This window comes from Gymnoscopelus braueri (genome assembly GCF_963280865.1).
Source record: "Gymnoscopelus braueri genome assembly, chromosome: 21".
Taxonomy (NCBI): domain Eukaryota; kingdom Metazoa; phylum Chordata; class Actinopteri; order Myctophiformes; family Myctophidae; genus Gymnoscopelus; species Gymnoscopelus braueri.
The window spans coordinates 37,731,888-37,746,157 of record NC_137623.1 but is presented as its reverse complement, the minus strand read 5'-3'; the positions used below and the strand labels follow the sequence as shown (position 1 = coordinate 37,746,157).

The 14,270-nt window shown below is 43.8% G+C and overlaps 1 protein-coding gene across 1 annotated transcript in view; it reads left to right on the top strand.

The window, feature by feature from the left end:
- Window positions 1-14,270, top strand: part of abca4a (ATP-binding cassette, sub-family A (ABC1), member 4a) — a gene marked incomplete at both ends in the record, with an annotated part of 76,645 nt that overhangs the window by 11,912 nt on the left and 50,463 nt on the right. The window contains 4 exons of the mRNA XM_080417509.1: window positions 1,989-2,186; window positions 6,887-6,976; window positions 8,422-8,656; window positions 9,535-9,674. Of these exons, the coding sequence (XP_080273635.1) occupies window positions 1,989-2,186; window positions 6,887-6,976; window positions 8,422-8,656; window positions 9,535-9,674 (663 nt within the window). The remainder of the gene's footprint in view (window positions 1-1,988; window positions 2,187-6,886; window positions 6,977-8,421; window positions 8,657-9,534; window positions 9,675-14,270) is intronic.

Below are 14,270 nucleotides of genomic sequence, written 5' to 3'. Positions count from 1 at the left end.
GCACGCACCCACGCACGCACGCACGCACGCACGCACGCACGCACGCACGCACGCACACACACACACGGTCAAAGTGATACTGGGCTGTATTGTCCCGCGTGTCTTGGGTGGGATGGGGCATGTGGAATGTTGGTCTTTCATTGTTGGTGCTGACTCACACACTCCACTGTATCCTCCTTGTTTACCGTGATGTCTCATAAATGTGTCTACTGCTGTGACGTGTGTGTCTGTGTGCGTGTGTGTGTGTGTGTGTGTGTGTGTGTGTGTGTGTGTGTTGTGTGTGTGTGTGCGTGCGTATGTGTGTGTCTGTGTCTGTGTGCCCCCCACGGTGAGATTTCCCCTAACCCAGTACAGGGCTACGCAGATGATGTCCAGTTAGCTTCCAGGGAAGAGAGAGTAATTAAAAACATGCTCACCAGGACGGATTTATTTCTAGAGTGGTCAGGCCTGGAAGTAAAGGAGAGAAGGAGTGGTGGAAATCGATGGTACCACTCAAAAAAACGATACGTGCCCTGATTTCAGAATAGCCACAAACCCCATACGTGTGTTCTCCCTTCATGAGGCATACACCTATCTCGGGCATAAATTTAGCATTGCAGGAGAATGGAAGGAACAAGTTAACATCATCTTGTCCGAGTTTACAGCTAGGTTAGACTTTATTGACAGATGCTCTCTACCTTTAACTATGAAGTTAGAGGCCATTAGACCGGTAGCACTGTCTAAAGTACAACACTTCTTCTCCAATGTTCATATCCAGCAGAACGTACTAAGTGAAATGAACAATAAAACACTGAGCTTAGTACATAAGTGGTTTGCCCTGAACACACACAGCACCCGTGATATCATTTTTCACCCTCAGTGGGGAGGAGGGCTGGGTGTACCCAATGTGTCGTGGACGTATACCAGCATGCGCATATCCCATCTACTGAGCATGTTGAATAATGATGACAGGGATGTTAGGGAACTGACCAGATCTTCCCTGTTCCTTGATCTAAGGAGACGCAAGGTCCCGTTAGCCAGGGAGTCAGAGCCCCACTTCCTAGGGTTCAAAAGGAAACCCAGTGGGAAACTGGACACTCGCTCCCCGGGCTTTGGCGTTTCATCGGACTGGCCGGACTTGAACGACCTCTGTGTCCAAACCGGAGTGTCCCTGGAGTGGGTCCGGTCTGATTCGGAGACTGTGAGGGTCTCTTAGGACATAATAACTGACCCCCTCACCCCTGTGAGAGCTACAGTGACCTACGGTGGACACACTCACCAACAATCATCTTTTACAACAACAACACTGGACTGGTCTTAAACTTCAGGGAAAACTTGCTTGTCTTCCCTCTGCTGTTTCCCTTTCATTTCTAAAGAACACTGCTCTCAATGAGGACATTATCACCTTTACAGTAAAAGCCAGGTTACAGATCCTTCCCACCAGACTCAACCTTTCCCACCACCCATGTACCTCATTGTTTGCATCACACCACAGGGCTTGTTACAGAAACCATGTCACACATTCTGAATGGCTGCTATCCCTATAAAGGGCTTTACATAGCACGCCACGACAGAATAGTTGATCTCATAACTAACAACATATCTAAACATTTGACACCGTCAGTGAGAATGTACAAACATTCCTGTGTCAAACCTTCCATGTTTCAACTCTGTACTGAAAACCCTGAAATCTTTGCACATCTCTTTGCTAATACGATAAGATGTTGTTGTTGTCAATGAAGGCTCCAGATCAGTTTCCATTCTTGAAATGGCCTGCACGTTTGACTCTAGCTTAGAGGAAGCTTTTATGACCAAAGTCATTAAATATCAGCCGCTCCTCCATACCATCATAGAGCTAGGTTATAGGTGCAATCTACTTGTGTTTATCTTTGGCAGCCTAGGACATGTAATGCCTATAATAACATGCTCAAAACAGGGATTGATCATTGATTATTTCACACAGTCATTTGTTCCTTATATCCTTCCTTCTGTCTCTCTCTGTCCTCCAGTTTGCCCACGGCGTTCCAGAGCTCCACCTGAAGGACATTGCGTGCAGCGTGACTCTCCTGGAGCGCTTCCTCATCTTCCCCAGCCGCCGGGGCCTGTACAACGTACGCAACGCCATGTGTGTCCTCACGCCACAGAGGCTGCAGGTCATCGAGAACAAGTTCTACGCCGACGTCGACTTTCTGAAGCTCCTACGGCTGGTCAGTGATGTCGGCTTTGTCTTGTGTTGTAATGTCTGTGACTGACTGCTTATAGTCCTGTATGGCAGTGCTTACTGTATGTCAAGGACCCCCAAATTGATATGTATTTGGCCGCGGACCCCCCCATCTCAAAATGTTTTGCTCCAGTGACCCCAAAAAGAGAAGATTTGTTTAAAAAAGAAAAATCGTTTTTTTTTCAAAATCTTCCAAATGTATTTTATATTTAAAAAAGAAAAATCGAAATTATTCAAAATCTTCCAAAAGTGACTCACTGTGAGCTTGTACATGTATAAATGGATAAAGTGGTTAAAATGATTGTGATGCTATGTTAACTACTTTTGACCCAGGGGTCCCCCTCCCCACCAAGGACCCCTGGGGGTCCCTGGACCCCACTTTGAGAACCAATGCTGTATGGGGAGAGTTTTAGATCAAGGCTGGTTAATCATTTTGTCAGAGGTGTTTTTTTCGTCTACAAAAACGACGTTATTTAACAGGTTCTGGATTTGTTCCCAGTTCTGGGTACCCAGAACTCAAAACTTGTACTTAATTTTTTTTGGCAGAAATAGCAGATCTACAGTATAAGCTTGCATCGCGTTGAGTTTGTAGATCTGCTTCAATACATGAATTACAAGGAATTAATGCTTAATTAATGCTTAATTCATGCTTAATTAATGCTTAATTAACGCTTAATTAACGCTTAATTAATGCTTAATTAACGCTTAATTAATGCTTAAATAATGTATTAAGTAATCATAAATTAAGCGTTAGGATAGGATAATTCCTTTAACAGGTCCGTTCATGAAAGTCCTTACGGTCTTGTTTCCAATGAGGGCCTGTGAGCAATTAGGGGTTAAGAGTCTTGCTCAGGGACAAATTTCATTTCATCGACACATTTGCTGGCCTGGCCTGGAATCGTACCTGGGGCAACCAGGGCCTCTGGCTCCCTAGGCCGCCCCGTTAATTACGGGTACCTTATGAGCAAGTGTTACCTAAGTTACTTTACACCTTTGCTTCCTACTGTCCCTCCTCCACAGTAGTAGGGCCCTAAAATGTGCTGAGCATCATTCAATGATTCGCACATCCTGATCATACAGCAGTTCCACTGACCATTTCCAGTGGTGGACAGTAACTAAGTACATGATTTTCACTTCTTTTATGAGATTTTTTTATTGTTTGATTTTTGTTCTAGTTATATAGGAAACGTAATCATAAAACCGTTCTGGAAAGTTTCAGGTTATGGAACGTTCTGGGTTAACCTTCGTAATCGAAAAAAAAGAAGGGGAAAAAAGCCAAATGTAATACTAAAGAGAGAGCCATATGTGGGCCCCAAACAGAGCCTAGTGGCACTCCACAGCATGCTATGTTTCATAAAATGCTACACATAATATCTTCATGTCCATGATTATAACTGTCACAAAACAAAAAGTTGTTGGCACAGAGAATAGTTTTTTTTTTATTAGCCATTTGTCTCTGTCATGCAAAGCTCAATAGGCCTCTATCAATATGATTTAGTGGCATGCATACATTGGCCTTTGGCAAGTTTCTTTTGGTTTATCATTGAATCAGCTCAAGGCTGATGCGGGTCGGTCCAATTTGGGCACAGGGCCATGGTGTTTATTTACTCTTCTGCAAAGAAAATGCTTATGGGCCAATGCTAATAGAAGTCTATGCCAGTTGCCTGTTATTGCTGGTTTGAATGGCTATTTAGGGTTTCGAGTTGGCATGAAACAATCTGGGATTTGATGGCATGGAACAATAATTAGCGTGTAATCTTATTTGACTAAGATACAGCATGGGCTTAGTCGAGACCACAGCTTGGACCCTGCTATTGTATTCATCCGTTTTTTTCAAGCTTTGAATGAAAGGTCGTTTAAGTACCACAGCGTCACACGAAAGCATCAAAAGTAGCAGATCCGCAAGCTCCAAGCGCAGCGCGAAGCGACGCGTTTTGAGCTTGTCGATTTGTTACTTTTGCTATTTTTGAATTTGAATCCTGAAAAGTAACAGTTTTGGACATATGAGGTTTCCACCCGACAGAGACGATATTCTGCATTATTATCAAAGTCAGTATTCACTATGAAATGTCTGTAAAGCTGGATAATAATCATCCTTTAACCTCGTATTCAAAGACTTTAGAAGCATGCTATTGCATTACAATTGACTATAGTGACAACAAGGACCACTCTGCCAACATCATGCCATATATACTGACCTACCATGATAAATAATGCCTATCTGAAAGAATTAACCCTGCATTGGCCTGGTTCAATAATAAGCTTAGTGGAGAGAAACGCAGACTGGTGCAGACTGAACTGTGAGAGAGCTTTGTGTAATCACTGGTCTGTGAAAGTAGGAGACAGTACTAGGTACAACACATGTCTGTTGCTCTTCCTCCAGGCTGAAGAGAATGGGACTGTCAAGTAGTTTACCTATAACAGTAGGCAATCAGGGAACCTATTCTTGGGGAGCCACCTCCTTTTTTTTGTGTAGAAACAGGAACTCGGTTTGGCTCCTCCCCTTTCTTAGTCCACTTCCTCCCGGATGCTTCTGTGTTTTGTTTATTCCTACTAACGACAACACTACATGTTTTGGGCAGTGGTGCCGACAGATCTGTCTTGAGAGATTAACGGTAGGAGACGGTTGGTTCTTGGCACGTCCCGTCCCAATTGTGAATGTGTTTAACTGTACACACACACACACACACACTCACACACGCGCGCACACACACACACACACACACACACACACACACACACACACACACACACACACACACACACACACACACACACACACACACACACACACACACACACACACACACACACACACACACACACATATATATATATCACGTCTATGCATTGAAAAAGGTGGTTGGGATCTCCAGAGATGAGGAGGAATGTTGTGGAGGAAGGATGTCTCTAGCTGGCTGGTCAGTGTCTTGCTTCCTGGAACCTTTAGCCTATTGTGTTGTTGAGCTGCCTGGAAGATCCCTGGAAATAAAAATAAAACACCAGAGTCCTTGAGAGAAATGGTCAGTGGTGGAAAAAGTACACTTAGATTTTTTTTTTTTACTTAAGGAAAAGTATCAATGCTGCAATGTAGAAACACTCTGTTACAAGTAAAAAGTCTGGTAATCAAAATGTACCTGAGTAAAAGTACAAAAGTAGTGGCATCAAAATATACTTAAAGCACCAAATGTAAAAGTACTCATTAGAATGTATCAGTTATCATTATGTCTAAAATTTATAAAAAATCTTTTGAAAATAGCAGATCTACAAGCTCACAACGCGTCGCATCGCGAGGTGTTGTGAGTAGAAGTAAAAGTATAGAACATTGGAAATACTTCTGTAAACTATGAGTACCTCAAAATTGTACTTAAGTACAGTACTTGAGTACATGTACTTAGTTACTGTCCACCACTGGAAATGGTCAGTGGAACTGCTGTATGATCAGGATGTGCAAACCATTGAATGCTGCTCAGCACATTTTAGGGCCCTACTACTGTGGAGGAGGGAAAGTATGAAGCAGTGGTGTAAAGTAACTTATGTAACACTTGCTCATAAGGTACCCGTAATTAACACTTAATTTATAATTACTTAATACATTATTTAAGCATTAATTAAGCATTAATTAAGCATCAATTAAGCATTAATTAAGCATGAATTCCTTGTAATTCATGTATTGAGTAACTTTGCTTAACTAATGATTAACTAATGATGTTAATTAATGATGAATTACAAGGAATTCATGATGAATTAAAGCTTAATTAATCGGCCATTTTCAAAAGACTTTTTATACATGTTGAACTTGGGACATAGATTGGGACATTCTGCGTAATGTGTGCTTTTACTTTTGGTACTTAAAGTATATTTTGATGCCGACACTTTTTTACTTTTACTCAAGAACATTTTGAATACGGGACTTCTACTTGTAACATAGTATATATTGCAGTAGTGATATGTTTACTTCTGGAAAGTTTCAATGGAAGGTTCTGGGTTAACCTTCGTAATCGAGAAGAAAAAAAAAGAAGCCAAATGTAATACTATAGAGAGAACCATATGTGGGCCCCAAACGGAGCCTGGTGGCACTCAACAGCATGCTGTGTTTCATAAAATGCTACACATAAATATCTGCTTAAAGCCCAGCTTGTGCATGTGTACATTGTTCGTGTCCATGATTATAGCTGTCACAAAACAAAACAAAAAGTTGTTGGCACAGAGAATAGTTTTTTTTATATTAGCCATTTGTCTCTGTCATGCAAAGCTCAATAGGCCTCTATCAATATGATTTAGTGACATGCATACATTGGCCTTTGGCAAGTTTCTTTCGGTTTCTTATTGAATATAAAGAGTCAGCTCAAAGCTGATGAAGGTCGGTCCCATTTGGCACAAAGTATTTTTGACATGGGGGCCAAATATATACCATTTTGGGGGTCCTTGACTTGAAAAAGTTTGACGATATTATACCACTGGTATAATACAGTATACTAGCAAGAATAGCCAATCTACAAGCATTGTGTAGCGTCACTCACAAAGCATTGTGAGCTTGCTATTCTTGCTGAATTTACTAAATTAAGGTTTTAGATATTTTTTGATATTTTGTTGCCTATAATGACATGCCCCAAAATAGGGTACACCAGGGTTAATGTCCTTAAATAAACTAATTATGTGCTTTTGTGTTTGTTGTTGCTGTAGCTTCCCCGTGTTGTGGACGACTACTCCGATGGAATCGACCTTCACTTCTGGGGCGGGATTCTGTCCAGCGCTCCGGAAAAACTGCAAGAGGTACGGTAGCGAAAATGGGTCCCCGGTCACTTCCAACGTGCCTCCGTTCAAAAGATCAGCCGCATGGGTATTTTTAGCTCTCAGGAAGCCCGTCGTTTCCCCTCTACTTGCATTTGTACGCAAACACAGACAGTGGGGGGATATCATTCAGTGCGTGCGAGGAAGACTAAATCCAGAGCAGGCTCCAACAACAGATACATCACAGGGGCAATCTGTACGGTGTGACAGCCCTGACAGTGCAAGAACAGGTGAAGGCATGCGCGTGCACGCACACAGTACAGACACACATGCCCCCCTTCTCACACACACACACACACACACACACACACACACACACACACACACACGCACACGCACACGCACACGCACACGCACACACACACACACACACACACACACACACACACACACACACACAGACACACACACACCAGTGAACGATGCACTTGTGCGTTTGTATCTCATGTGTTTGAGTGCTGTCGGGCAGAAACCTCTTATCTCCGTATTTTAACCTTTTTTTCCCTCGTAAATTAACGCCCTACTTGATCATACTACAGCGTCACACAAAAGTATCAAAGGTAGCAGATCGCCAAGCCCGAATGAGCTTGTAGATCTGCTACTTTTGCTATTTTTTTATTTGAATCCTGAAAAGTAATATTTTGGTCATATGAGGTTTCCACCTGACAGAGACAATGTGTAAAATGTATATTTTAATGTGTCTGGATCTGGACGTAGTTTGATTGAGGGGGACGGGCGACGCCAGGGACATTGTTTCTTGGTGACTTCCTGGCTCTAGTGTCTCTGTCTCTGCCGCGGTCGAACAGAGAAGGCGGGACGCCACTTGGTCATCTTCCAATTTCCAATCCCTCCCCCCCCCCCAACATCCCCAAACAAACACTGACACTACTCCGCCCACACCCACCAAACACAGTGGAAAACTGAAACTAGGCCAGCTTGCAAATTTCCAAAATTGAAGCCAATGCTGGCCACATGGGGAAACTAGAAAAATGTACTCCAGGCCACGTAGTAGAAGTCAATTTTAGCCAATCAGGATGAATTATGAAAAATCGGACAGGGCCGTCATGATCACATGACTATAGTGATAATGTGTACCGATTTGCGTGATGTTTGAACAAAATCTGCAGGAGTAATATTAAAAAAAGTATTTTACAAAAATCGGCCTCCTGTTGGCGCTATAAAAGGCTGATGTGAAGGGCAGAGGTTTTGCCTTGGCCTCTAGGGAGTGTGCGTACAAGGTCTCACACCGATTGGTCCAGTTATAGGTAAAAACGCGAATCGACCTGTTACAACGCCACCATGAGGCCGATTTAAAAAATGTAGTTTACCACTACACCACCCGAACGCCCATCAACAGTTGTTTTTCTAAGTAGCTCCTAACGTTGTGTCTCCTATGGTTCAAACCTCCACCCACCCACACACCACAGCTATTCCAGAGGAGAAGTTCCAGGGATCTCCTCCAGGTGATGGTCCCTCTCTTCCGAGACAGCCAGTCCTTCAGCCAGCTGATGGCGGCCGCCTCCAGCCTGGCGTGTGGCTACAGCGAGGGGGCCTTCTCCCGCGTCGCCTCCTTCAACTGGTACGAGGACAACAACTACAAGGCCTTCCTGGGCATCAACGGCACCACGGCAGACAACCAGTACACCTATGACGACAGCACCAGTATGTACTGTAGACCACACACCAACACACCTACTCTACCTGTTTGTTTAATGTGACAACAGTCAGATCTGAGCCAAGTCTCCTGTCTCCAGACGTTAAAACGGATGATGATAGTCTCTCAAGCGGCAACAGCCCGCCAGACCACAGGATGCATCTCATTGTTTGTTCATTTTCCATTCACGAAAATATATTTTAGAGTTTCCATTTCTTGCTAAGCAGCAACCTAGATATCGTCTCTGTCGGGTGGAAACCTCATATGTTCCAAAACGTTCAAATTCAAAAGCATCAAAAGTAGCAGATCCGCAAGCTCGAAACGTGACGCGAAGCGCGAAGCAGATCTGCTACTCTTAATGCTTTTGTGTGACGCTGTAGTATGATCAAGTAGGGGGTTAATTTACGAAAAAATAGATAGGAGATAGGAGGTTTCTGCATGACAGCAACGGTATGCTTTAACTAATTTGATTTATAGTATAGGACAAATTTATGTGACTGCAAAGACGAAACGGAAGTGGGGTTTACAGTCTACGCTTTTTCAGCGCTTCCGTTGCACAGACGCACGCATTTGTAAATTGGGTCTCGAGAGACTATGACAACAGTATCAGTAAATATACCGTACCACTATATCTGTATTGTATATCTGTTTATGACAACAGTACCAGTAAATATACTGTACCACTACACCTGTATATCTGTTTATGACAACAGTACCATTAATATACCGTAGCACTATGTATATCTGTTTATGACAACAGTACCAGTAAATAGACTGAACCACTATTGCCGGGACATGGTAAATGTGCCTGTGTGAAGCCCCCCAGTGCTCTCATCCTGACTGAACCATGTCCTCGTCCCTGTGTCCGTGTCCCGCCTGCCCGCAGCACCGTTCTGTAATGACCTGATGATGGAGCTGCACTCCAACCCACTCACCAGGATGGTGTGGAGCTCCATAAAGCCCATGGTGATGGGACAGATCCTCTACTCCCCCGACTCGCCTGCTGCCCGCCAGCTCATACGAAACGTAAGCAACAGGTGGCATTTATTGATAATTATACGCTTCATTAGTATAGCAGCTTTCATACATTGAGTGTTACTCAACTCAAAGACGCTATAAATAAGTGGGTGGTGGGTGGCGATCTGTGCTTTTTTTTTATTTATCAAAGTACCTTATCGTTGCTGTTGGGCAGAAACCTCCTCTTATCTCCATTTTTGTAAATTAGTGCCCTACTTGATAATACTAAAACTGTTTTACACAACTATGTGTAACTAGATGCTTCACACAAAAGCAATAAAAATAGCAGATCTACAAGCTTTGAGCTTGTCGATCTGCTATTTTTGCAATTTTTTTATTTGAATCTTGAAAAGTAACAGTTTTGGACATATGAGGTTTCCACCCGACAGAGACGATATACCTTCATGTTCACAAACATTTGACTTTTTGTCAAAAAACTTTTTGTTTTATGGGGCCCCTAAACAAGAATTCTATAAGGGGCCCGATTTTTTTTCTCCTAAATGATAAAGAAGCTGTCAGCTATCATCAGCTATCATTTCCTCAGATTATTTGACTGCAAAACTAAATTGGAGGGAGGGGGACCCAAACTAATTGTGGGGCCCTAAACAAATGTTACGTTTGTTTAGTGGAACAGCCCGGCCTTGAGGAAAACCTTAGTACATGTACGTTTTATATCGTCTCTGTCGGGTGGAAACCTCATATGTCCAAAACTGTTAAGCGTTTATTTACGTAAAAACACAAAAAGTTTAAATATGGAGATAAGAGGTTTCTGCCCGACAGCAAAGATATACTCCATAGCACGACGGTGTCGCGAATATTTGACGAGGCATAAATCAGGCTTTAGACCCATTGCCCTATCCGTATACGTGCAACACAGGAGTGCCAAGTTGGTAGACTCCGGACAGAAATGTGTAGCAGGCGTGCTGGCAAGATGCCTCCGGGGCCAGCTGGCGGTCATGGGTCGCTTGCTTGGAATGGAGGAACACATCCGTACTATATAGGCTCACGTAGCTCACTGTCACACAGTCTACTGACACTGGCTTGTTCACTGTTATGTAAGCATGGGAGACTGTCCTTATGGAACACACACACACACACACACACACACACACACACACACACACACACACACACACACACACACACACACACACACACACACACACACACACACACACACGCCTTTGTTGCGAACGCAGCGCAAGGAGGCGCGCCGAAGGCGCGCCTCCGCGCAAGTGGAGCTTACTATGAGACCGTGCTCGGGTTGTGTCTCTCTCTCTCTGTGTCTCTGTGTCTCTGTGTCTCTGTGTGCACTGCCTGTGTGCAGCTCCTCTGAGATAAGTAAATGTCCAATTTAGACGTACCATACATCAAATGAAAGGTCTTTCAAAACTGAACACACCTGTCAAGGTTGTGTTTAAGCCCGCCCCTTCCCCCGGAAGCCACGCCCCGGAGAAGGCTCCTAAAAACTCCCCATTGAAACCCCATGTTAAATGAAAAGTGCCCGAATCGCTCCGAAACTTTTTCTATCCCCCCTAAGTGGGGGTCTACGAACAAATACTTCGGGCTCGGATTTTGGCTCCGCCCCCCGGAAGTGGGTGAAACAGGCACTTCAAACACTTTGTTGAATTGTTCAAAAACATTCAAAGTTTTTATTTTGTCAATTTGTATTTTTCTAAGATGCTCCTTTTAACGCAGATTTTTATTGTATTTTTAAAAAAAGAATATTATTGGTTTTTTTTAAATATTTTTTTTTAATATGTATTTTACTTTTTTTGCGTTCGCTTCCCGCGTTCGCGCGTCTTACTTGTATTACTATACTTGTGAGGATTTCCTTTTTCTTTTATTTTTTTTCTTGTTGCGATTTTTAACCGCGACTCTAAAAGCCGAAATAGCCGATCTACAAGCTCACAACGCGCCACAGCGCGACCCACTGTGAGCTTGTAGATCTGCTATATTTGCTGCACAACACTGGTGCACACAACTAAGTATAAATCAGGCATATAACTCCAAACCTGAATCTGTTTCAACTATAAAAGAACAATTTCTCAGGAAAACGGTCCTCGCAATGTCTATTTCTAAAATTCTACTATACTTGTGGGGACATTTGGTCCTCACAAGTATAGTAATACAAGTACACACACACGCACACACACACAGGCACATATAAGTGCACAAGGCCGCTTCCTCTTTACCGACCCGTAATGGCCTCTTTGTTGTCCACTTCCCTCAGAGTATAGGACCCTAATTGCTCAGAGGGGTGATAACTAAGGGGTTAAGCCATTACTTCAGTGCACCAGAAACATGCCCTCCACGCTCTCCTGAGGCCCACTTTGTTTTTGTGCCGCTGTCGTGCGTCATGTCCCACGGTGCGGCTAAATGTAGCATTGTGCTATTAAAATAACAGCCGTTACATGTATGCTACTACTGTACATACATGTTGCGTAACTCAGGGGCCTTCAACGTTTTTCAGGCCAAGGACCCACCAGCTGGATTCATGTTAATGTGGATTTTCAGATAGTTAACCTTTAAACCCAAGTTGACCGTTGGCTCTGTACCTGGTCTGCTATTTTTCCCTCAACACAAACTCTCCAAAAATAGCCGATCTACAAGCTCGCAACGCCTCACAGCGCGAGGCGTTGTGGAGCTTGTAGATCTGCTATTTTCGCGTAATGTTCCCCATCACACAACGATTTGGAGGACCCCCTGTAGTAACTCTGAGGGACCCCTAGGGGTCCCGGACCCCTTGTTGAAGACGCCTGGCGTAACTGGAACTTTTGCTACTGCTACTGCTACTGCGCTACTGCGCTGCGCCATAAAATCATGGGAGTGGAGGGAGTATTTTCCATTCCCTCTGGGGGAAGGGGGAATTGCTATAACTGCTTAACCCAGCAGATGGCTGCTCAGGTGGCTCTGATGAGGGGAGCGGTTATAGGGGGTAAAGTGTCTTGGTCAGGGACACTTAGACACATACGGTAGAATATGGGCGAACAGTATAGCCAGACTAAACTTAAACGATTAAACGACTATGAAAGGTTCGTCTGGTTTCCAGGCTATAGGTGAGCAGAGGTTCGAACCGGCGGCGACCTTCTGATTCGCAGACGGCCGGCCTCTCCACCCACTCAGCACCGATGAAAAGTGCATTTTTACAGTGTCAGCAGTGTTAGCCTCACATTGGGGATTTCACTGTGTGCTCTTGTACACATCTAGAAATCACACCTCCGGCTCTTATTGATTGATTTTTCCATGAGCGGATGGGTGCTTGCATGGTTCTCGTTTTTTGATCGATCGAATACTTCAGTAAGACATGAGACATAGTCAGACATTAAGGCTAAAAGGATAACACAAAAAAAAGTCCTGGGGACTTGTTTCCATTGTGGTCCTATGTATTCAATTCATCAACATAGCATAAAACATTTACACAATAATACATGTCATCAACAAATACAAACACTATCTATCTATACAATTGGGAAACTGGCTGAAAGGGAGGGGAAAGGGAGGGGAAAGGGAGGGGAAAGGGAGGGGAAACTGGCTGAAAGGTGGGGGAAAAAAACTGCGCACTGCGCATGCCTATGTGTGGAGTGAAACCCAACACCACGCAGCTGCTTTTGTAATGTCCCCACACAACACCGTAGGCATCTGGGTTGCCACGTTTGGGGTGACAAGCACACAGGTCAGTGTTGCCAGATGTGCGCCAGAAACAAGCAACCACCTTCATGAAAAAAAAATAACAGCCGATGGGGTCCGCGATGTTTCACGGGGGTCCGCGGACCCCCTAGAAGTAAAATTATTTAAAAAAGAATAAAAACTTTTTTGGGGGAAATATCTTCATGAAAAAAAAAAACAGCCGATGGGGTCCGCGATGTTTCACGGGGGTCCGCGATGTCTCGCGGGGGTCCCAAGACTCCCAGGGGGTCCGCGGACCCCCTGGGAGTAAAATTATTAAAAAAAATTAAAACACTTTTTTGGGGGACATTTCTTCATGAAAAACAAAAAACAGCCGATGGGGTCCGCGATGTGTCACGGGGGTCCGCGATGTTTCGTGGGGGTCCCCAAGACTCCCAGGGGGTCCGCGGACCCCCTGGGAGTAAGATTATTTTATAAAATATAAAAACTTTTTTGGGGGAAATTTTTATCCCACGATTTTTGAACCCCAAAATAAGCGAGCCCTCGCTTATTTTTGCGCGGACGTAATTTGTTTGGCATTGTGGTGAATGTTGTGTGTGCTGCTGATGTTTGTTGTGTGCAGCTTAAAGTAATACTAGGTAACGTTTTCAACAAAACTAAAGTTAAATTGTATATCTTTTGCGAGTGGCAAAAGTTTCACAACACCCACTCCGTGAATTTCACCCCCGGAAGCCTTTTATTTATATATTTTCTATTGAACGTGTACGGGGGGGACTTTCCCGGGAAAATGACGTTCCTGGCCAACGTCATGACGTCGTGGCCGACGTCCTCAGGAACTACCGCAACGGTTTCCTGTTTGGCCAGGAACTACCGCGCTATTAACAAAAAGGAACCTCACGCTGATTTTAAGATAATGTAGGATTGGGAGATCGAAAAAGAACAGAAAAAGAAAGCACAGCTCATGGTAACTAATGC